The 24,839-nt window shown below is 43.1% G+C and overlaps 1 protein-coding gene across 2 annotated transcripts in view; it reads left to right on the plus strand.

Moving 5' to 3' along the window:
• The window catches only part of LOC115200176 (phosphatidylinositol 4,5-bisphosphate 5-phosphatase A), a 36,698-nt gene extending 15,172 nt beyond the window's left edge, over positions 1-21,526 (plus strand). For both annotated transcript variants that reach the window (XM_029762996.1, XM_029762997.1), the window contains exons 2-13: positions 4,665-5,214; positions 5,954-6,061; positions 6,351-6,459; positions 9,344-9,460; positions 11,265-11,440; positions 14,363-14,474; positions 14,613-14,722; positions 14,838-15,045; positions 18,067-18,204; positions 18,352-18,435; positions 18,549-18,653; positions 18,876-21,526. In XM_029762996.1, the coding sequence (XP_029618856.1) occupies positions 4,665-5,214; positions 5,954-6,061; positions 6,351-6,459; positions 9,344-9,460; positions 11,265-11,440; positions 14,363-14,474; positions 14,613-14,722; positions 14,838-15,045; positions 18,067-18,204; positions 18,352-18,435; positions 18,549-18,653; positions 18,876-19,175 (2,117 nt within the window). In that variant the 3' untranslated portion in view covers positions 19,176-21,526. The remainder of the gene's footprint in view (positions 1-4,664; positions 5,215-5,953; positions 6,062-6,350; positions 6,460-9,343; positions 9,461-11,264; positions 11,441-14,362; positions 14,475-14,612; positions 14,723-14,837; positions 15,046-18,066; positions 18,205-18,351; positions 18,436-18,548; positions 18,654-18,875) is intronic.
• The last annotated feature ends 3,313 nt before the right edge of the window (positions 21,527-24,839 follow it).

The following is a 24,839-nucleotide window of genomic DNA, read 5'->3' on the forward strand; positions in this document are numbered from 1 at the left end:
GAATGTCATTGTGATTATTGTGAGAGCAGATGAGAATGTTTGTATGTTTTTGGTTTAAGAGACTTGTAAATATTAGTGGATGATAAAGATCTAGCCGCTTTGTTTTCACACCATCCCTCCTTGTTTTCCTGTCTTGTTTCTGATCATTTTCCTGCAGTTAAGATCTGGACTTATCTTACTGTTACACTGCACTGCCATTTGCTCTGTGATATAGGTACGGTGTCTATACTTTCAGATAGGTGAGAGGGTCAGAGGGTGAGTGAATGTTGTGTTGGATGGATGCCCAATGGTCTTGGCAGTCAAGAGGTGCCTTCCTTGTTTCTCCTCAGCCAGTCTGAGAGATGGCGTCTCTCCTCCAGCCAGGCATCTCTCCTCATGTCTCTGTCTCCTGACCCCTGTGGTTGAGTGATGGGAATGGGAAGGGGGCCCAGACTGGCCCTGAGTCATGTCTCCCAGCCCCATGGACACTCACAGGCCAGAGGCTGCATCATACTACACATTAAAGGTCTTCATGATTCCAAAAACTTGGACCTGTTCTGAAAAGGATTTGTGGCTTTCCCACACGACCCGATATGCATAATATATCTTTTTCAAATGGACACCCGTTCCGAATGGACCTGAGGACAACGGACCCGAGGACCCGTTCAGATAGAAAGATAGAAAGAAACCACAGACTGGGCACTGCCAGTGCCATCAATAAACAACTGATATTGGTCCTTAAAAACTGCCTATAACAAATGACCAAAAATTATTAGTTGTTTCAATGTGTAGCATATTCAAATGTTTATAGCCTGGTGTTTTATTGTTTTTTACTTTTCTAAAGCAATAATTCAGATTTGAGCGCTAAATGCATCAGGGCACTGCATGCAGATAGGCCTATAGGCCTAGGCGTTTCCACTCTATAGTAAATGTATATATTTTATGAATATAATGCTTAGGCCTAGCCTTAGAGACCGAGAGAAATATAGACATATGCCGGCGCCATGTTCCTATTATATAGATAGGCGTACAGAAGGAGGCTAATTCGTTAATTTTCTATCTGAATGTTTTTAATAAAGATAAGCATTATATTGTTAGATTAAAGGAGTAGCTCTGGTAGACCTGAAACATTCTTCCTCACCTCAAGTTCAATTGTCAGAGAGAGTTGGAGTGCCAGTTCGCACTGCCTTCACAGGCCTGCAGTAGTGAAACCTAATAATAGCTACACCACACCAAACCTTCCCAAAAGTTTCTTAACTTTATTAGAGTAATACCAAAAGTCAGTCAAGTCATTATTTATAGGGAAAATACGAACAGGTTATTATATGGCGACATTCAATTACATTTTGTATCTCGCCCTGGTTTTTCCTACTGCGAGTAGCTCTACATACTGTAGGCCTACCGGTAATTCTATTATATTGCGGCAAACATAACTTTATAGTTGGAACTTGACCAAACAAAATGGCTCAACAGAATAAAACAAAACACATATTTAAACTGAACTGGTTTAAACCTTCACGAAAGTTTTGAACAGGCTTATATTGCAGCAATTGCCAACGAAGGCGAGTTCTTACCATAGGCCTACCCAGCAAATGACAGCAATTGACTAATTATATTTATTTTACAACAGGCCTACTTTTAACCTATCTTAAAACCTCTCTAGGGTATGTGGGACAAAATCGTCCCACCAAGTCAACAGCCAGTGGAATCGAGTGGTGCGATATTCAAATACCTTAGAAATGCTATTACTTCAATTTCTCAAACATATGACTATTCTACACCATTTTAAAGACAAGACTCTCGTTAATCTAACCACATTGTCCGATTTCAAAAAGGCTTTACAACGAAAGCAAAACATTAGATTATGTCAGGAGAGTACCCAGCCAGAAATAATCACACACCCATTTTTCAAGCTAGCATATAATGTCACATAAACCCAAACCACAGCTAAATGCAGCACTAACCTTTGATGATCTTCATCAGATGACACTCCTAGGACATTATGTTATACAATACATGCATGTTTTGTTCAATCAAGTTCATATTTATATCAAAAACCAGCTTTTTACATTAGCATGTGACGTTCAGAACTAGCAAACATACCGAAAACTTCCGGTGAATTTACTAAATTACTCACGATAAACGTTCACAAAAAACATAATTATTTTAAGAATTATAGATACAGAACTCCTTTATGCAATCGCGGTGTCAGATTTTAAAATATATTTTCGGCAAAAGCACATTTTGCAATATCCTGAGTAGATAGCTCGCCATCACGGGCTAGCTAATTTGACACCCACCAAGTTTGGCACTCACCAAACTCAGATTTACTATAAGAAAAATTGGATTACCTTTGCTGTTCTTCGTCAGAATGCACTCCCAGGCCTTCTACTTCATCCACAAATGTTGTTTTGGTTCAAAATAATCCATAGTTATGTTCAAATATCCTCTGTTTTGTTCTTGCGTTCAAGACACTATCCGAACGGTGACGCGCGGATGCGTATCGTGACAAAAAAATTCAAAATATTCCATTACCGTACTTCGAAGCATGTCAAACGCTGTTTAAAATCAATTTTTATGCGATTTTTCTCGTAAAATAGCGATAATATTCCGACCGGGAGACGTCTTTTTCGTTCAAAGACTGAAAATGTAAAATGGCCTCTTCACGTGCATGCGCGCACCCGTCTCATTGTTCTCAGATCGACCACTATCCAAATGCGCTACTGTTTTTCAGCTAGGGGCTGCGAAGTCATCATTCAACGTTCTGGTGCCTTCTGAGAGCCTATGGGAGCCTTAGAAAGTGTCACGTTACAGCAGAGATCCTCTGTTTTTGATAAAGAGAGTATAGAAGGCCAAGAAATGGTCAGAGAGGGCACTTCCTGTACAGAATCTTCTCAGGTTTTGGCCTGCCATATGAGTTCTGTTATACTCACAGACACCATTCAAACAGTTTTAGAAACTTTAGGGTGTTTTCTATCCAAATCAAACAATTATATGCATATTCTAGTTTCTGGGCAGTAGTAATAACCAGATTAAATCGGGTACGTTTTTTATCCGGATGTGAAAATACTGCCCGCTACCCTAGAGAGGTTTAAATAAATTCAGAGCATAAAATTAAAAAGACTGTTCAAACTTAATTTAGCCAAGAAAATCTCTCAACAAAATGAAACAAAACACTTTTAGCATATTTAAAGAACTGGTTTAGATTCTTAAATATGTCTAAAATAATAACAATGATACACAATAATAATAATAATGATAAAACAAATTATAATAAATACAAAAATAAATACAAGTTTGAAAATTGCATCAAACCTGAATAGCGAGTTGCACACAGTCCATTTTGCCGCGCCAACGTTCTTCTCGTATTTTTCCACCCACAGAGGACATTCCCCTTGTCGGCTTTTTTTCACTATACACTTTCTTCACAAACTTTTGTTTTACTTCAATGAAAAAGGCCTCCATCTTCGCAATCAACAGTAGCCTACGCCAAGCCTCCTTTCACTCGTTCTCTCTCGCCCTCCTCAGCAGCAGGCGCACGTGAGGTGAGTGGCCGGAACCAGTTTCAGGTGTGCATAAGCTATACGTTTTATTGAGTTGCAATTGGCTGACACAGATAACAAACTTGCATAGTTGTCATTGCCTCACACATTAAATTAACAGGTCCAACCGGGTCTAGTCGGTAAATCAATTTTGATTGCACATACCCAAGACCCGTGGCAATTATATCAGACCCGATCCAGATCCGAGACAAAAGTAAGAATTTAGGACCCAGATCTCCGAATTTTGGGTCTGGTGGACCTGTGAAGACCTCTACTACAAATGCCCTCTAGGGTTCTCTTTCCGTCTCTCTCTCCCTTTCTCTCTCTCTCTCTCTCTCCCTTTCTCTCTGTTGTCATTACCATTCTATCAGGTTGCATTGCTGCAGACCCTGCAGCGGTTTCCGTCGCTTGTGTCTAGCAGGTGTTCTGAGCTGATATGAACTTACTCTTCGTCTCCGTGGTTACCGGAGGAATGGCAGGCGAGGTGGCTCCTGAACTAAGAGAGCTGCTGCGATAAGCAGCACACCGGCATGTTCTCCTCGCTCTATTTCTGAGTTGGTCCAAGAGCTGTGAGAGGTGTGAAGTGTAGGAAGGCATAAATATGAGTATGAACTGTTGCCCCTCCTTTTCTCTCTCTCTCTCTCTCTCTCTCTCTCTCTCTCTCTCTCTCTGTCTCTCTCTCTCTCTCTCTCTCTCTCTCTCTCTCTCTCTCTCTCTCTCTCTCTCTCTCTCTCTCTCTCTCTCTCTCTACCTCCTCTTATTCCCCTCGGTGCTTTTCTTTCTCTAAATAATTTCACTCTTCTCTCTCTCTCTCTTTCTTTCTCTCTCTTGCTCTTTCTCTCCTGGACAACTTAATAAACCTGTTTCAGATGCTCTCAGTCGCACACCTGAGTGCAAACAGCCAGAAACTCAGGGCTGGCATTATGCTGCCAGAGCACCCTCGGAATAGGGGGAATGTGAACTGCTGAATCACATCAACGGATGAGTCAATGAGAGCACATAATAAATACCTCTCCCCTCCCCACCATCACCAGACATGTAGAACTTTGGTCTTCCATTGCTAAACATCTAGTCTGTCTATACTGCCTGGGACACTCTGATGGAATATGGTGATCACGACTTTCTCCTGCTATTGTTTTTCAGTGAGTTTGTGGGAGATGGATCCAGACAACCAGAACCAAAGCCAGCCACAGCCTGAGAACCCATCTGGACTAGCAGAGGTTTTAACCCCCACTCCAGCAGTAGTTCCAGGCACAGAAGCCCCAGCCTCCGACCCTTCTGCCTCTGCTCCTCAACTGTCAGTCCCAGTGCGGCCTCGACGGCCTCAGAGGACCCCCAGAATAGAGGGCTCTGTGGACATCTGTGATCCCAAACCTGACCCTCCAGAGGCCAACCAGGACCGATCCACCACTCATGATGCTCCAGCTGGGGCCAGCCATCCCAAGCCCCTGCAGCCTGAAGCAGCAAAGCCCCATGGGGGGCATGGAGGGGCCACTGAAACCACTCTGAATGCTGGCCCTAAAGTCCCAGGCCACCCCCCAGGGGCCAGGAGCCCCATCTCAATGAGGGCAGCCTCAGTTCCCCAGCCACCATCCTCCAGGCCTATACCTCCCCATCTCAACCCTCATGCCCAGAGGGCCTTCTCTGTGGTGGGCACCGCGGACACACAGTCTCAGGTGGTGGAAGACTTCAGGTGAGCTCCTGGCTCTGTGCGTTTTCTATCAGATCCAGCTTTCACTACAGCATAATAGTTGTTTTGAACATGAACAGGAAACACTTTTTAAGAGCATGCTTCAGACCTTCAGTGCTGTGGTGGTGACACAGTAATTTGTCAATATATGGCCCAAGCACCATAGTACAGGTTGCAGTGGCATGTGACCAACTAAACTTTTACTGGGGAGTCATTTCCTTTTATCACAGTGGCAGGAAACTGTTCAACCACATCTACCAGAGTACAGCCGGAGGAAAATGGTTTGTGACTACTTCTAAAGGTCTTTTTCTCTCTTAACTCAAGCTCAACTCAAGACAATGTGTCTTTACCACTGAAACTCCTAAATTAAGAAGCTGTAACAGTCAGCAGTTTCAGATATTCCCACTTCCCACTCTGTGTTATTTTCTATGCTCACAACACATACCCAGTGTCCCCGAGGCTTTGTCAGAGCTCTCTGATAACCTCTCTAATTTATGACGCTAATTAAGCTAATGGAGAGAGTGCATACTCAGAGAATCAATGGAAGTGTATCAGATAAAGATGTATCATCCTTACAGAGTAAGGATGTGCCCTCCCATGTCCTGACAAATTCTTTGTAATTAAATGGTCTGCAGATCATTAAGAATCTGTTGCCCAATTATTTTGTTACGGGTTGAACCAAGCTTCTATTAATTGTATATTGTATGTGATTGTGAGATTCTGGGTTCCTTCTCTCTGATAGGGTGCACCTAATCACATGGAATGTGGGCGGTGCCATGCCGCCAGATGACATCACTGCTCTGCTGGGGTTGCACATTGGAGATGGAAACACAGACATGTATATAATTGGGTGAGCTTTTCCCTGGTGGCAGTCAGCCAACCATGTCCTCATCGCCAAGTATTCCAGAAGACCTCTCTTGTCCCTTATATCCATCTGCCTTCCATAGACAGTCCCCTGGGTTGAGTGGTTGGCTTTACTGTTAAACAACAATGATTCATCTATTTAGCTGTCTTTATATTTCCCCCTACATATGTGTTATTGTCCATCCATTTCCTTGTTTACAGTCCTTTCCCACTCTCTCTCTCTCTCTCTTCCTCCTCCCCTCTCTTTTGACTGTGTGTTACTGCTGCTCTCTCAGGCTACAGGAAGTCAACTCAATGATCAACAAAAGGCTGAAAGACGTTCTCTTCACAGACCAATGGAGCGACGCCTGCATGGAGAGACTCAGCCCCTTCGGATACATACTGGTCAGTAAAGGGTTGACACTGACACAGAGACACACACACACTGGTGCACACACAAAAGAGAAATAATGCAGAGCAAACAGAGCTCATGTTATGTACATTTGTGAAAACTGCTGTTCTCTCTGATCATATCTCTCCCAGTCCATGTGATGTGTATAATATGAGGGCATAGTGGAGCGGATGGGCTCATTACTCTCTCTCTGTCTCTCTGTCTCTCTGTCTCTCTGTCTCTCTCGCTCCCTCTCTCTCTGTCTCTCTATCTCTCTTTGTCTCTCTCTCCTACCGTCTCTCTCTCTCTCTCTCTCTCTCTCTCTGTCTCTCTCTCTGTCTCTCTCAGCTCTGTGACTTGCTGCAGCACTATTGGTTAGAGAACATTTTCATCCATTTCCAATATACTTATTTACGCTGCATCTATTCAAACGTGCTTGTGTGTGTGTGTGTGTGTGTGTGTGTGTGTGTGTGTGTGTGTGTGTGTGTGTGTGTGTGTGTTTGAGAGAGAAAGACAGAGTAAGGGAGAGGAGGGGGTCCTGCCACAGCTGGTGCAGTGTGGTTGGTTGGTATTTCTTGGCCTGTCAGTGTCTAACACATTATTCCGCCCTGTTGGAGAGGTAGGTAGAGAGGATGAATCAGCTGCAGAGAGACAACAGAAAGCTAGACGAGAGGGTGTCTCCCAGGGTGCTGGTTTATTTCTGGACTTTAAGGCTCCCTCTGTGTTGATGGCTCTGTGACAGTGAGACTGATTCTGTCCCCTGGCCTTCATCTCATGCCCTGCTTGACTCCAAAACACTCTTATAATGTTGCTCATGAGAGCTTTTTATGTGCATATGTGTTCACGTGCATGCATGGGTATTTGTTAGGATTGTATGTCTGAGTGGTTGTTAGTATCTGTACTCTATGTGTTACCGCTGAACTTCAACCATAAATAGTATTACTGTAGTAGTCTGTCTAGTCATGGAATGTTGCACAGACATAAAGTCTCCAAGAATGACCTGTAACCTAACACCCCCTCTTTTCTCTCCCTAAGGTCACTGTCAGTAATATCCCCCTCCCTTCTTATCGCTCTCCTCCGCTCTCACAGCCCACTGTCAGACTTGGCTGGCGATTAGACCTATCAGAAGAGAGCTTGCCAAACAATCCACCCTACAGACAAATACGCCAGTCAAGTCTTCTCTAATCAGCACCCTCTATTGAAGCTATTGTAGGCTGGTCACAGATCTGTTTGTGCTCTTGCCAACCCCATTGCTGTCATTTTGTTTGGCATGACAATTCTATAAGAAGTTGGCAAGAGAGCAGAAGCAGACCCAGGCTACCTCTATTGCTATTTTGGTGGACATATCAACCAATCAAAATGTTGTTTTTTTAGAGACGAATCACAGGAAACAATGTAATGTAGTTGAAGTAAAGAAAAAGCTTGTGAAAGATGAAGGGCACATTAATATTCCCACGGTCTTCAGAGCTGTGGCCCGGCATTACACTATGCTGTGTAATACCTTTTTTGCACTATTGGTTAGAGCCTGTAAGTAAGCATTTCACTGTAAGGTCTACACCTATTGTATTCAGCATAGGTGACAAATAAACTTTGATTTGATTTGCTGGATATGCGCTTGACTTCCTCTGCAAAACTACTGGCTAACAGCTCATCTCAGGCCTAAGTCAGGCACGTACACACACACACACACACACATATGCCTAATGTATTTTGTATTATCAACCCAAAATGTGGTTCGGCAGCCCTCAGCAGCATTCCCAAATGTTCCCTGAAGTTAATCAGAGATGTCTTTCAACCTTACACACACTGACACATACACACATCTACACTTATTCACACTGTCATTTACACACAATCACACATACAGAACACAGGCATTCACTATGTCCTTACACAGAAACATACACACACATAAATACATAAACCTAGTCCAGTTTATGGTTCAATAGTGCCCATTACGCAACAAAGCCCTCCAAATAGCCAGTGAGTATGCAAGCGAGAGGGGCCTTCTCTCTCGTGAAGATGTGTGCCTCTGTTAATGCCTTGAGGGCATCACAGGTCCCAGCGATGCGAGGTCACGCTTCTTATGGATGTGGATGGAGTGTATTTACTGGGGAAGGGAGTAGCATGACTTTAATCTCTGGTCTGGAGTGAGGAAATGTTTACAGCATTTCCCCCTTTATTAGTAGATAGAAATATCACAAACTGTATTACCTGGCATCTAGACCAATAAAATACAAGTGAAATACATTTGCAGGCTGGGTAGGCTCAATATGATTACCGTGAGTACAGGCCTACTGTGGTGTATGCTGTATCGTGTATTCCACAGTGCAGGATTGTCAAATCATGCATCATGTTTTTCCCTCACATGGGTTTACTGTTTAGACAGAGAGGGTAGGGGAGGCTATGCCCTCCTTTAGGTTCCCTCCTTTAGGTTCGCTGCTTCATGCAAAACAGTGGGAGAGCTGGACCACTGAATCCTGATGAGAGAGACATCACTGGTACACAGTAGAGAGACAGACATACATACAGTTATATCCAGTCGTTCAGTTAGCAGGCTTCAGGCAGACAGCCCAGAGAGGATGCGTATATAAACTTCCCAATATAAAATAGAGGTGTTCATTTGCCTAGAGATTACAGTAATCATTATCCCACTGAATGGTGGACTACAACAACATGGGTGAATACAAGCAACTCATGTCCACTTATCAGTAGTCTTTATAGGCAATCAGCTCGTCTATAAAGGCTAATGTATTTCTAAATGTCAAATTTGGCAGGAGACAATTTACCTCCCCCATCACCTTACATTGTGACTCATTATCTCACAACTTCTCTCCTTCTCTCCCATTTCTGTCTCCCTCCCTCCATTTTCTTCCCCTCTCTCTCGCTCTGTCTCAGGTGACGTCCCAGCGGATGCAGGGGGTGTTGCTGCTGGTCTTTGCTAAGTACTACCACCTCCCCTTCCTCCGAGGGGTGCAGACAGAGACCACCCGCACCGGCCTGGGGGGCTACTGGGTAAGACACCTGCCTTCTGAGACTACATTCTACAGAGAACCACACAAAACTGTCCACAATGACTAGTGATGGGGAAGAAATCGCTTGTTACATATCGCAATATAATTTTTGGATGATATTATATCGATATTTGACTAATTGTATCATGCTCTCTCGTCTCTCTGCAGCAGACATATAGTGAGCGATTGGTTTTGAACATCAAATCGCAATAAAATCACAGTATCGAATCGCAATACATATAGAATCGTGATAATCGCACTACATATCGAATCGGCACCTAAGTATCGTGATAATATCGTATTGTGATTCCCAGTCCTAACACTGACTTATCCTAATGACCAACTGAGAATCAGACCGACCACCTTAATGCAGACAGCCCCAACACTCTAGGCTAAGATATAGAACTGGGAATGTCAGCGCTATTGAACTGAAGTCCACAATCAGAACTGACCCACTCTTAAAGCTAGAATCTTTAATTGCATTTTACATTTGTCATTTAGGAGACACTCTTATCCAGAGCGACTTACAGTAGTGAGTGCATACCTTTTTTAATTTTCTTTCACTGAAACAATAACAAAGCAGTGGAAGTCTGTGCTGCCTCCATACCTCTGATGTCCAGAAGGTGGTGCTTTAGTATTCTCAAAGAGAGAATGCCTTTACGTTCACAGCATTAAAGGTAGACTTGGCTATATAACATAGATGCAGAAAGTAAACAGGTTAATTTCCGCAACAACTAAGAGCGTTGATGCGCGAGGCTCATCTTCTCCTCTGTTTTGGTGCCCTGGCTTCCACACAGTGAACAGTGTGTGACTGTATGAAAGTGAAGTCTTGCATCTCGCTCATCTCAACATCTGCGGTGCTGCTTGTGGCAACTCATTTCGCTGAGTCTACCTTTAAAGGGATACTTCAGGATTTTGGCCATAAAACCCTTTATCTACTTCCCCAGAGTCAGATGAACTCATGGATACCATTTGTATGTATATGCATCCAGTATGAAGGAAGTTGGAGGTAGTTTTGTGTGCCAATGCTAACTAGCATTGCGCTAGATACCATAGGCTTCCAGTCATTGCTCTAATGCTAGTTAGCAACTTCCTTCAAACTGCAGGCAGAGACATAAATATGGTATCCACAAGTTCATCTGACTCTGGGGAAGTAGATAAAGGGCTTATTTGTCACAATCCCAAAGTATCCCTTTAAACACTCCCCAGATAATTTCTTTAGATATGTAAATGAGATCTGAACTTAAAATAATCTGTTTCCTATTATGTACCCTTTAAGGGTAATGAAAGCCGATGCAGTTGATCAAAGTTTGCAGAGGGCATCTGTCTGCCTGTTTTGCTGTAGTAATTTACTGTGAAGTCTTTCTATTGTCCTCTCTGTATGAACTCAGATAAGCATCAGCACATTTTGCAGTTCTCCCTCTGCTGTGTCATCTCTTGTATTTTAGTAGGTCAGAGCTGTAGAGGCAGAGCAGCAGGAGGAAGCACACGGCTCCGTCCTGCCTTCATTCACATAGAGCACTGCATGTTAAATATTGATCATGTCATTCACTGGTCATTCATGTATCCGCAAACTTCCTGCCCTCAGATAGGTTTCCGCACTGGGGGCGTGTCTCATAGGCTAGGTTACTATTCGTACCATTTGTTCTTTCGGTTTGCAAATTGAATGTTTTATTAAATCATACTGATCTTGCCATTCTGCTCCTGTCCCCAATCTTCAACCTTATTCTGTTCCTCTCTTTTTCTCTCACTCTACCCCTTCCTTTATTCTCTCACTCCCTCTCCTTTCTTCGGTCCTGTTGTAGGGTAATAAAGGGGGTGTGAGTGCCCGCATGTCTGTGTTTGGTCACACCATCTGTTTCCTGAACTGCCACCTGCCGGCCCACATGGAGAACTCTGAGCAGCGCATGGAGGACTTTGAGAGCATCCTGCAGCAGCAGCAGTTTGAAGGCCAGGCTGCCACAGGGGTGCTGGACCACGAGTTAGTCTCCATACATATGAACACTGGACCACGAGTTAGTCTCTATACATATGAACACTGGACCACGAGTTAGTCTCCATACATATGAACACTGGACCACGAGTTAGTCTCTATACATATGAACACTGGACCACGAGTTAATCTCTATACATATGAACACTGGACCACGAGTTAATCTCTATACATATGAACACTGGACCACGAGTTAGTCACTATACATATGAACACAACACCCATTTAAGTTTACACCCAGGCACTTGTACAAATAAACAACGGTGTAGCTTTTTTTATTTTAATTTTGGACCTGCTAAAGGTCCCGAAACTTCTGCGCATGTGTGAGATTCTCTGTGTAGATTTTTTACATAGCTGCTGCTCACTGTGATAGCGCTTCCCCCTCCTTCCTCCCTGCGGCGATGATCTGACGTCTTTATCTAGTGTAGCCTGGTCTAAAACCTTTCACATGTTGTACAATAGACATTACCGACGTGTTGTACAACAGACATTACCGACATGTTGTACAATAGACATTACCGACTTGTTGTACAATAGACATTACCGACGTGTTGTACAATAGACATTACCGTCGTGTTGTACAATAGACATTACCGACATGTTGTACAATAGACATTACCGACATGTTGTACAAGAGACATTTCCATCGTGTTGTAAAATAGACATTACCATCGTGTTGTACAGTCGTGGCCAAAAGTTTTGAGAATGACACAAATATTAATTTTCACAACGTCTACTGCCTCAGTTTGTATGATGGCAATTTGCATATACTCCAGAATGTTATGAAGAGTGATCAGATGAATTGCAAAGTCCCTCTTTGCCATGCAAATTAACTGAATCCCAAAAAAACATTTCCAATGCATTTCAGCGCTGCCACAAAAGGACCAGCTGACATCATGTCAGGGATTCTCTCGTTAACACAGGTGTGAGTGTTGACGAGGACAAGGCTGGAGATCACTCTGTCATGCTGATTGAGTTTGAATAACAGACTGGAAGCTTCAAAAGTAGGGTGGTGCTTGGAATCATTGTTCTTCCTCTGTCAACAATGGTTACCTGCAAGGAAACACGTTCCGTCATCATTGCTTTGCACAAAAAGGGCTTCACAGGCAAGGATATTGCTGCCAGTAAGATTGCACCTAAATCAACCGTTTATCGGATCATCAAGAACTTCAAGGAGAGCGGTTCAATTGTTGTGAAGAAGGCTTCAGGGCGCCCAAGAAAGTCCTGCAAGCGCCAGGACTGTCTCCTAAAGTTGATTCAGCTGCGGGATCAGGGCACCACCAGTACAGAGCTTGCTCAGGAATGGCAGCAGGCAGGTGTGAGTGCATCTGCACGCACAGTGAGACGAAGACTTTTGGAGGATGGCCTGGTCTCAAGAAGGGCAGCAAAGAAGCCACTTCTCTCCAGGAAAAACATCAGGGACAGACTGATATTCTGCAAAAGGTACAGGGATTGGACTGCTGAGGACTGGGGTAAAGTCATTGTCTCTGATGAATCCCCTTTCCGATTGTTTGGGGCATCCAGAAAAAAGCTTGTCCGGAGAAGACAAGGTGAGCGCTACAATCAGTCCTGTGTCATGCCAACAGTAAAGCATCCTGAGACCATTCATGTGTGGGGTTGCTTCTCAGCCAAGGGAGTGGGCTCACTCACAATTTTGCCTAAGAACACAGCCATGAATAAAGAATGGTACCAACACATCCTCCGAGAGAAACTTCTCCCAACCATCCAGGAACAGTTTGGTGACGAACAATGCCTTTTCCAGCATGATGGAGCACCTTGCCATAAGGCAAAAGTGATAACTAAGTGGCTTGGGGAACAAAACATTGATATTTTGGGTCCATGGCCAGGAAACTCCCCAGACCTTAATCCCATTGGGAACTTGTAATCAATCCTCAAGAGGCGGGTGGACAAACAAAAATCCACAAATTATGCAAGAATGGGCTGCCATCAGTCAGGATGTGGCCCAGAAGTTAATTGACAGCATGCCAGGGTGGATTGCAGAGGTCTTGATAAAGAAGGTTCAACACTGCAAATATTGACTCTTTGCATCAACTTCATGTAATTGTCAATAAAAGCCTTTGACACTGATGAAATGCTTGTAATTATACTTCAGTATTCCATAGTAACATCTGACAAAAATATCTAAAGACACTGAAGCAGCAAACTTTGTGGAAATTCATATTTGTGTCATTCTCAAAACTTTAGGCCACAACTGTACAACAGACATTACCATTGTGTTGTACAATAGACATTACCAACGTGTTGTACAATAGACATTACCGACATATTGTGCAATAGACATTACCGTCGTATTGTACAATAAACATTACCGACATGTTGTACAATAGACATTACCGACATGTTGTACAATAGACATTACCGACATGTTGTACAATAGACATTACCGACATGTTGTACAATAAACATTACCGACATGTTGTACAATAGACATTCCGACATGTTGTACAATAGACATTACCAACGTGTTGTACAATAGACATTACCGACATGTTGTACAATAGACATTACCAAAGTGTTGTACAATAGACATTACCAAACTTCTTTGTCTGTTTTAACAGTAGGCTATTGCTAACATAAGCACAACACAAACAGACAGTCTAAATAGCGATTGCATTTAATTTTTTAATCGTCATTGCAAACATTGTCTAAGCAGGAATAAACAAACACATAAGAAAGCATACTTGCAGCAGTCCACCCTCCCTTGTATCCAGTAAAGATATAGAGGGTGTACAGTAGTTACGGTTACACTAAAAGTACCTCATTTAGCCATCGATATACCTAACCAAAGCAAATATTTTGTGTGATTTGAGGACATACCTTATAATTAAAGGCATCTTTACACTTCCGCTCTGCCCTCAGTCCACTCCATACTATTCTCCTCCTCCACAGTGTGGTGTTCTGGTTTGGAGATCTGAATTTCCGCATTGATGAACTGGAAATTCCGGCGGTGAAAGCAGCCATTGATAACAACAAACTTACCATGCTGTGGGAGAAAGACCAGGTGAGATGCATGTTCAAGATGAAGGCCCACTATTAAACGGAGAGTGTAATGTAGAGGATGCCACTAGAAGGCATTCAGAGACCAAAATAACAAAGACACATAATTTAACCGTATTCACTGTTATCTCCTATTCTACAGCTGAACATGGCCAAAGACACCGAGTCAGTGCTGGAGGGATTTCTGGAGGGTCCTCTCAAATTCCCCCCCACTTACAAGTTTGATGTGGGGACAGATACATACGATACAAGGTTTGTGGTGACATGGGGGTCCACCTTGCACCTAAAGAACAAATTAGATGAGTGTTCTGATCATCACAGCTCTTACCCCCCCTGCTTTCTCTCTCGCTTTCTCTCTCTCTCTCAGTGGGAAGAAGCGTAAGCCTGCGTGGACAGACAGGATCCTGTGGCGTCTGAGGGCCACAGTTCCCTCTGGGCTGACCCCTAATGCTGGGAAGAGAGGCTCTATTTTAGGGCTGAGCAACGGGACCAAGGTCACCCAGCACTTCTATCGCAGTCACATGGAGTACATGGTCAGCGACCACAAGCCTGTCTCTTCCATCTTCACCCTCCAGGTGAGACACAGCCCCTCTTCCTCTCTTTCCCCCTGTCGTGTCTTTAGCTATGCTGGATTAAGTGATATGACATGCTATTCTATAAAATAATTTCTCTGTAATTAATATTACCCAATTAAGCTAATCCGGTAGATAATTAACTAGAAAGTCAGGGCACCACGAAGAATGTTTATAGAGCTGTTATCTTCCGAATAAACTCTTAAAGACCTAGTAATATTTTACATCAATAGCAGTCAATATTAATCGTCGCCTTATTTCAGTCTCATCTGAACATCGTAGAAATCTTGGTTATCTTCACGAACCCTGGCTAACAAGTTGAATCAGCAATACAAAATTTGGTTTAATTATTTATTTACTAAATACCTAACTAATCACAGAATTACATATACACAGAATGCAAATTATGTCATACAGAAAATGTCCCTGGTGGACGGAGCCGACATGACGGCTGGTTACACAAAGGAAAGGGGGTTGGGTTTGAGTGAAAGAGCGGGAAGACTGAGGAACAAAGGAAGAAGCTATGCTATCGTAAATACAGTATCTTATGCATTCTAAATTACCGCCCATTTGGAAAAGGAAAATGCAATAAATATTTACTCTGAGCTGCGCCTCAGTAGGTTGGTTGTAGATGGAAGGCCGTGTTGCCCAACAGAAATCTTCCTGTCCTCGGAAGAATGTCTCTGGTGGTAAACTGGATACATTGTTGTCACGTCAGTCATATGAAGGAGACCAAGGCGCAGCGTGGGTATGGTTCCACATCATTTATTTTAATGTGAAACTATGCAAGACATACAATAAACCATAAACAAAACAACAAACCGTGACGAAGAGGTGCAACATGCACTAACTCAAAATAATCTCACACAAAACACAAGTGGGAAAAACAACTACTTAAATATGATCCCCAATTAGAGACAACGATGACCAGCTGCCTCTAATTGGGAATCATACGAAAACCCCAACATAGAAAAAAGAAACTAGAACATAACATAGAAAAATGTAAGTAGACTAAACCCCCCAGTCACGCCCTGACCTACTCTACCATAGAAAAATACAAGCTCTCTATGGTCAGGACGTGACAGTACCCCCCCCCAAAGGTGCGGACTCCGGCCGCAAAACCTGAAACCAAAAGGGAGCGTTAGGGGGGGTGTCTAGTGTTGGTGGCGGCTCAGGTGCAGGACGAAGAACCTTCTCATCCCGCGGATCCTCCCGCATCGGAGGCGGTTCTGGTGCGGGACGAAGAACCCTCTCATCCTGCGGATCCACCAGCATAGGAAGCGGCTCTGGTGCAGGACGACGAACCCTCTCATCCTACGAACCCGCCAGCATTGGTAGAGGCTCCGGACTGCGGACCGTCGCTGGAGACTCCGGACTGCGGACCGTCGCTGGAGACTCCGGACTGCGGACCGTCGCTGGAGGCTCCGGACTGCGGACCGTCTCTTGAGGCTCCGGACTGCAGACCGTCTCTGGAGGCTCCGGACCGTCTCAGGAGGTTCCAGACTGCGGACCGTCTCAGGAGATTCCGGACTGCGAACCGTCTCAGGAGGTTCCGGACTGCGGACCGTCTCAGGAGGTTCCGGACTGCGAACCGTCTCAGGAGGTTCCAGACTGCGGACCGTCTCTGGAGGCTCCGGACTGCAGACCGTCTCTGGAGGCTCCGGACCGTCTCAGGAGGTTACGGACTGTGGACCGTCTCAGGAGATTCCGGACTGCGGACCGTCTCCGGAGGTTCCGGACTGTGGACTGGAAACTGGACTGGACAACGATGACCAGCTGCCTCTAATTGGGAATCATACGAAAACCCCAACAGAAAAAAAACTAGAACATAACATAGAAAAATTAAACTAGACAAAACCCCCCAGTCACGCCCTGACCTACTCTACCATAGAAAAATATGAGCTCTCTATGATCAGGACGTGACAGTTGTAGTATCGTCGTTGTGTGTTAGACTGGATCCGTCGTCCGTCCTTTCCTAGCCCACGTTTACAGCGGCCGCTCTTAACTCAACGGCTAGGAGGTATCACTTCTGTAGTGAATAAGAATTCAAAGTTCATACCATTCGCAACCAAAGCTCACGCTGAGGTTGGCTTAGTTCTGTAGTTGACATGTTAGTCCTTTTAACATGGAACCGTCGTCCTCACGTCCTCGGAACAGCTTATTATCTGAATCCTTCTGACATCGGACCATCGCCCTAATGTACCCGGAACAGCTTATTATCTGAATCCTTCTGACATCGGACCATCGCCCTAATGTACCCGGAACAGCTTATTATCTGAATCCTTCTGACATCGGACCGTTGCCCTAATGTACCCGGAACAGAAAGTTATATTTTCGTAAAGGGCTATATATAGGAGGGGAGAGAAGGGCGTGTTTCATAGTTTATAACCAATGTCTCTTCACATGGGCGGGCCACTGAGTGAGCAGAGCTCTAACCTTATGAAAACCCAATTCTCTCATTTGGAAGCTAAAATTCCATGTAATCTTTTCACAAATAGTTTCATATTTAAACATTTAAATTGCACAACAATTCCATGTGAGACTTTCCAAGATACAGTTTATGTCATCCTATCATTAATAAGAATGTCTCAGATGACAACCGAACTGACATCATATTCATTAAGTACCAACGCATATTTTCAACTGGTTGGATTACCGAAATATGGTTCCTTTCCCCCCATCTTTTGATGTTCCCCGACTCTCTATGTTTAACAAAGGCTTTTCAAGAGTCCTTCAGTAGAGTCAAGAGAGGAAAGGGAGAAAGGTATTTATGGGGGTCATAAACCTTACCCACAGGCCAACGTCATGACACCCCCCATGTCCCAGTTGTCACCGGAATTGTGACATGCACATAACTTTACCTAAATCGCCGCTGTAACCTGTAATAAACAGGGATTAACCATTGTTGTAACAGATTTCTACAGACTGTATGTTGATGCTGTATTATGTCGGAGAGAGATGTTGATGTTGTGTTCTATTGATTATATACCATGATGATATTGACCTCCAGAATTCTGTGTGTAGTTCCCCTATAAGGTGGACATGCCCCTGGTGACGATCATGGTGGAGGATGAGTGGAACAGCATTACAGATGCCACATGCACATTCAAGGCTGCACCTAATTTCGCTCGCAGCTCCTGGGACTGGATTGGGCTGTACAAGGTTCTCACTCTCAACCTTCTAGAGCAGATTTCAATGTTTAACAAAGTGTGAAGTAACCCAGATAATGTGTCATGATGAAGTCATAATTAGCTAAGACATTAAGTGTTTTTGTAAAATCAGGAATTGGTGTTGCCTTTGCCTCCCCAGGTGGGATTCAAACACCATAAGGACTATGTAGGCTATGTGTGGGCCAAGCAGGAGGAGGCAGATTACCATAGAGTAGAACACGAGGTAAGGGCAACTTTTAATAACAAACATGAATGAACTGGAGAACCTTGTCATGGTACTGTATCTTTATGTGTTTTGATTCTTCTCTCCCTCTTTTCCTGTCTTTACCTCTGCAGGTGACCTTTACTGAGGAAGAGTTGCCCAAGGGCTCAGGAGACTTCATCTTGTGTTACTATAGCAACAACACAAGCACCCTTGTGGGTGTGACAGAGCCTTTCCAGGTACTTACAGTGATACTGTCTGGTTTTTATGGTAAATATATAAAACAGTATAATGGGATTGGTCATTTAACTCTCCTTTGGTTCTTCCACACCCATCCCCACTCCTTCATTTTGATCTACACCATTTCCTGTGCTACTTCCCTATGCACTTCTTTTCCTTGGTCCTTCGCTCTTCTTTCTGTATCTCTTCCTCTCCTCCTGTCCCTCATCTCTCCTCTGCAGATCCAGCTGCCCACCTCCAGCCCTGCCGGTAGCCCCTCTGAAGACAGCTCTGATTTCACCTCTGAGGACGACAGCAGCGTGGTTGGCGTGAATACCATGTCCCGCAGTCCCAGCCCCCGGAAAAAGAAACACAGAGCCCGACACAGCCATAGCCGCAGTCGCAGCCACAGCCGTAGCCGCAGTGGCAGCCCTGCGCTGCCCGAAATGAAGGGCCTCAAGATGCAGCCTGGCTCGGCCCACAACACCACAGATGGGGAGAAGGAGAAGGCCTCATCTGAGGCTGGGGATAGAGGGTTGTGATGGAGCCCGTTATTCTGCGCTCACATGACCAACTCTGTGTGGTTTCTTAGTACATGATGCACTGTACTGTGTTTCCTTTATTGAAAATGTACATTTTCAGGTGCCATTTGTTTCAGGACTGGGGTTAGGCTTCTCGTACTGGAAGACTACTTTGTCTTGTGTGATTTTTCTTAAGCTGTTTTCAAATGTATATCTCCCTGTAGATTCTCTCATTCCTCTCACACTCTCTCTCGCTCTCTCACTCGGTCACTCTTCCCTCTCAGGTGTAGAAAATACAGGGAGTTTTTGGCTGATTTTAAGAGAACCTTACAGGGCAAATCATTACCAAATCTCAGGCAGAGGGAATTGGCCACCAAATGCATATTGCCAGTTGTTTCACAGATATTTTGAAGCAGCATATTTACCCCTCTGTATCAGCCCTGGGGGCTTAGTCAGCAGGTTAGCATGTGTGACAGCATGAGCAAATGCTGTCTTTTGATGAGGTGAACGATTAGTTTGACTCCCAAAGGGAACATTCCTCGCAAATAGTAATAATCCCTATTTGCTTTAGCGCAAGTCCTGTCCTACATTTTGATACAGTATTGTGTCTGCTGCTACATATATTCTCTAAGGGACCTGGTCCACAAGTGATTTTTTATGAGTTTTGGATCCAAAAAAATGTAGAATCACCAGGAATTCATCAGAAAAGGAGTTTGATTTAGTAAATCTGTTCCAAAGTATTCCCACGAATAAAAAAAAAAGAGACATATGTGATCGGGTTTCAATGTAATCAAGGTATGAAATGTATGTTATTTTCAAATTTATTGTGGTCAATTTGCAGTGTACAAATTATTATTATGCTCCCGACCATCCGATCCGATAAAAATCTCCAGCGGCTGAATCGAGTTGTCTACCCCGCCTTAGGAATTGGGCCAAGGAGATGAAGATAGAGAGCCAACCCTTAATGAAATGTGATTCCAATAGCATCCATTGTGTTAGACAGAGTTCTAAATGCTAGGTGTAGTATACTACCAGTATATGGATACCTGCCCTTATTCATAAACCCTTGTGAGTTGGCTTGACTGCATGGATCACTAAAATGTCATGATGAAGGGTACTGGTGTTTCCAGTTCTTATTTTCTTCCCTGCACTTCACCTCTCTTTTTCCCTTTCTCTCTCTCGTGTCCCCTCTCCCTTTTTCTCTATTGGTGATAGTGATTAGCTGAAACTGTTCTGTCACTTGTAGTGATGTTGGATTGTTAGCCTGTGACCTCCAATGCAACACCCTAGACACTTTCTACCTATGGGCTGTTAGCTTAGGACAGTGTGTGCTGTTGTACTGTAACCTCATTGTGCGTGTGTTCATGTATGTATGCCACTGTATGAGTGTTTTATGAAAGGGTGTGTGTGTGTGTTTTGGGTTTACAAAAGTGAGTGTGTAATTGTGCATGACTGATAGTGAAGTGTGTATGTGCTTGCATGGTTTTCTGGACATACTGTACATTCCGGTACTGTGATTATGTGCCGTTAAAAGTGCTGTTTTTGACTTTTGACTGTTTGGAAAAAATGTTATGACGACAGTGTAAACACAAAATGACATGTTAGATGTAGATACATAAGGAAAATGAAAGGCTGAATCAGTTAGCTTGCAGAACAGCAAGAAAGACCATTCATTTCATCCTATTTAAACGATACAAAATACACTGTAGATAGTCTGAAGCTCATCCAAGGTAAATGATCAGTACTGCATATGTACAAGTGAAAATGGCTTTCTATTGTTGTTATCCATTGATTATGTGTATCAATCAATATAACTTCATTGATCCAAAGTATGGTTATAGAAAAGGTGATAAGGAAAGATCTGAAAATCTAATTCAATTGTCTTTTGCTATTTTTGTCTTTGGAAATCTCTCTCCCACATTATGTGGAATTTTAAATATATGAAGAAGGAATGTTATTGAAAGCTTATAATGTGTTTAAAACAGATGAGAGTAGGCTATGTACTGTATGTAAATGACAAATATCAAATAGAGAACATATGACAATCAATGCTAAAAATTATGCATATATTTTCTTATTTTATTGTGTCAAATAAGAACCTGAATTCTGCTGGCAAGTGTGGGAGAAAAATGTTAAAGCAAAAGGGTTTAAAGTCAAAGTTCTATTTCATTTAATAGACTATATAGTGTATACATATTTATTTTAATTTTATATTTATTCATGCACACAACATAGTTTTATGTGGAGGCAAAAAGAAACAACCTCTTGACTTTGTTTGTCTGTGATTTCAGATCAAATGTCATTTTTTAAAATTGTATTGTCTCTGCAAGCTTGTATGTGATTGGGATTAAAACAACTGGAAAACATTACAACAACATTGTAAGAGGCTTGAATTGGCTAGTTGTTGAACGTTGATATTAGAGGGTGTGTTGTGGACCCGTCCATGGGGGTCAGGGGAACCTCTCTGCTTTCCAGCTTAACACCTCTGTCATACACTTTGTTTAGAGAAAAAAAAGAACACTCCTCTTTAAGCTGTACAGCTGGTCTGCTCTTTGAGTCTTTCTTGTTTTCAGTCGGCCAGATCAAAGAAGCATTTAGCTACACCCACAATAACATCTGCTAAATATGTGTATGTGACCAATAACATTTTATTTTATTTGACATTAATAAGGAACTAATTATATTGCAATACATTGATGTTGTTGCAGTATATTGTAAGAAACAGCTCTATTATAAAACATACAATGCCAAGACACCTCATTGTGTTGGGGGTGGTTTGTTACAGTGGAGAAGACCACTAGAAATGTTACGAAGGAAACATACGCTATGAGGTACTTTCAGTGTTGGTTGTTATTTAACAAAAACCAGGTCAGATCTACAATAGTCATTATAAGCTCATCACTAAGCTAAGGATCCTGGGACTAAACACCTTCCTCTGTAACTGGATCCTGGACTTCATGATGGGCCGCCCCCAGGTGGTGAGGGTAGGTAGCAACACATCTGCCACGCTGATCCTCAACACTGGAGCTCCCCAGGGGCTCAGTCCCCTCCTGTACTCCCTGTTCACCCACGACTGCATGGCCAGGCACAACTCCAACACCATCATTAAGTTTGCAGATGACACAACAGTGGTAGGCCTGATCACCGACAACGACGAGACAGCCTATAGGGAGGAGGTCAGAGACCTGGCCGGGTGGTGCCAGAATAGCAACCTATCCCTCAACGTAACCAAGACAAAGGAGATGATTGTGGGCTACAGGAAAAGGAGGACCGAGCACGCCCCCATTCTCATCGACGGGGCTGTAATGGAGCAGGTTAAGAGCTTCACGTTCCTTGGTGTCCACATCACCAACAAACTAGAATGGTCCAAACACACCAAGACAGTCGTGAAGAGGGCACGACAAAGCCTGTTCCCCCTCAGGAAACGAAAAAGATTTGGCATGGGTCCTGAGATTCTCAAAAGGTTCTACCACTGCAACATCGAGAGCATCCTGGCTGGTTGCATCACTGCCTGGTACGGCAATTGCTCGGCCTCTGACCGCAAGGCACTACAGAGGGTAGTGCGTACGGCCCAGTACATCACTGGGGCTAAGCTGCCTGCCATCCAGGACCTCTACACCAGGCGGTGTCAGAGGAAGGCCCTAAAAATTGTCAAAGACCCCAGCCACCCCAGTCAAAGACTGTTCTCTCTACTACCGCATGGCAAGCGGTACCAGAGTGCCAAGTCTAGGACAAAAAGGCTTCTCAACAGCTTTCACCCCCAATCCATAAGACTCCTGAACAGGTAATCAAATGGCTACCCAGACTATTTGCATTGTGTGCCCCCCCATCCCCTCTTTTACGCTGCTGCTACTCTCTGTTTATCATATATGCATAGTCACTTTAATTATACATTCATGTACATACTGTCTCAATTGGCCCAACCAGCCAGTGCTCCCGCACATTGGCTAACCGGGCTATCTGCATTGTGTCCCGCCACCCACCAACCCCTCTTTTACGCTACTGCTACTCTCTGTTTATCATATATGCATAGTCACTTTAACCATACCTACATGTACATACGACCTCATTCAGCCTTACTAACCGGTGCCTGTATATAGCCTCGATACTTTTCATAGCCTCGCTACTGTATATAGCCTGTCTTTTTACTGTTGTTTTATTTCTTTACTTACCTATTGTTCACATAATACCTTTTTTTTGCACTATTGGTTAGAGCCTGTAAGTAAGCATTTCACTTTTTGGTCTACACCTATTGTATTCGGCACACGTGACAAATAAACTTTGCTAGCTAGCCATAAACAATATTTGTCAGCTAGAAACTTTATAAATAAACATTGGTAAGTGATGTACTTTTTTTCTCTCCAACCAACATACTTTAGTGAGCTAATATTATACCCCTTTCAACATTGATTTTAAGACTGTTTAATCACGATTGCTGCAGGAAAGCAATGTATACAGACATTGATGGACCACATCAAATGGGCTAGCTAGCTAGCTAATATAGATCACGTCAATTTGGCTAGCTATCAGCTAGCTAGCTATTTAGCTATCTCTAAATATTGTTTGATTTGCTTGCCAGCTATGCCTAGTGATCACAGTAATTTAGTCAGACAGACAACTTTACCAGGCTGAGTTTAGACTCAAAATAAGGTACTTGCCGATGTCAAGCTCTTTTCAAAAGCCTTCTCTGATGAAGCAAGCTAAATGACACAAATTGTTTGCTAAGCTACATGCCGAATGGATAGGCCTATGCTACCCTCACGTAGCCTATCTAAAATGACATGATGTTTACTGATCATAAAAAGCATGCAGTTACTTTCTGAATAACTATGATATAGAGCTAAATGTGCACAATTGTTTTGCATGGAATAATCGGACATTAGTTGTTCTGATGAGCTCTTCAAGAGGTGATCATATTACAATCAAAGAATTGTACCATTCATTTGACAATTCCTTGAGAACAGCATGCAGTTGTCAATGGTTTTAGCAGAGCTGGAGGTCTCCTTGCCCCCCAGAAGGCAAATAGAATGCTCTTCACCTTATTGTGACGCGTTATTGATAACGACCTATAGAAATGCATTTATTAATGTCTACTTTCATTTTGCCACATTTAATCTGTTACAGATACCTTAATGTATACTTTTAAATTATATTATGTGAGCTAAACATTTTTAAAAATGTTTTCCTTTTAGAGATTACTAATGTTACTGTCCCCACTACAACAACAAAAATACTGAAATACATGTAATTTTGTCCTTGAAACATTTTATTGAAATACTGTAGAACTCAATTTATTCCTATGGAGGACTGCACCTAATGGGGAGTGTCAATATGGCTGACCAGTGGCTTCAAAGCCACTCAATGGCAAATACATAGAATTAGTAATCCAGGGTTTATATACATCATTGGTTTGGACACTTACTAAATATAGAGAGACAATTTATTTGTACATCGTTACAACAGTGTATATATACATAATATAACATTTGTAATGTCTTTATTCTTCTGTGAGTGTAATGTTTACTGTTAATTTTTATTGTTTATTTCACTTTTGATTATTATCTACCTCACTTGCTTTGGCAATGTTAACATATGTTTCCCATGCCAATAAAGCCCCTTGAATTGAATTTAATTGAATTGACAAAGTCGCTGCATTGGCAACACTGCTCACGACACGTCGTCATA

This window comes from Salmo trutta, chromosome 9, assembly GCF_901001165.1.
Source record: "Salmo trutta chromosome 9, fSalTru1.1, whole genome shotgun sequence".
NCBI lineage: Eukaryota > Metazoa > Chordata > Actinopteri > Salmoniformes > Salmonidae > Salmo > Salmo trutta.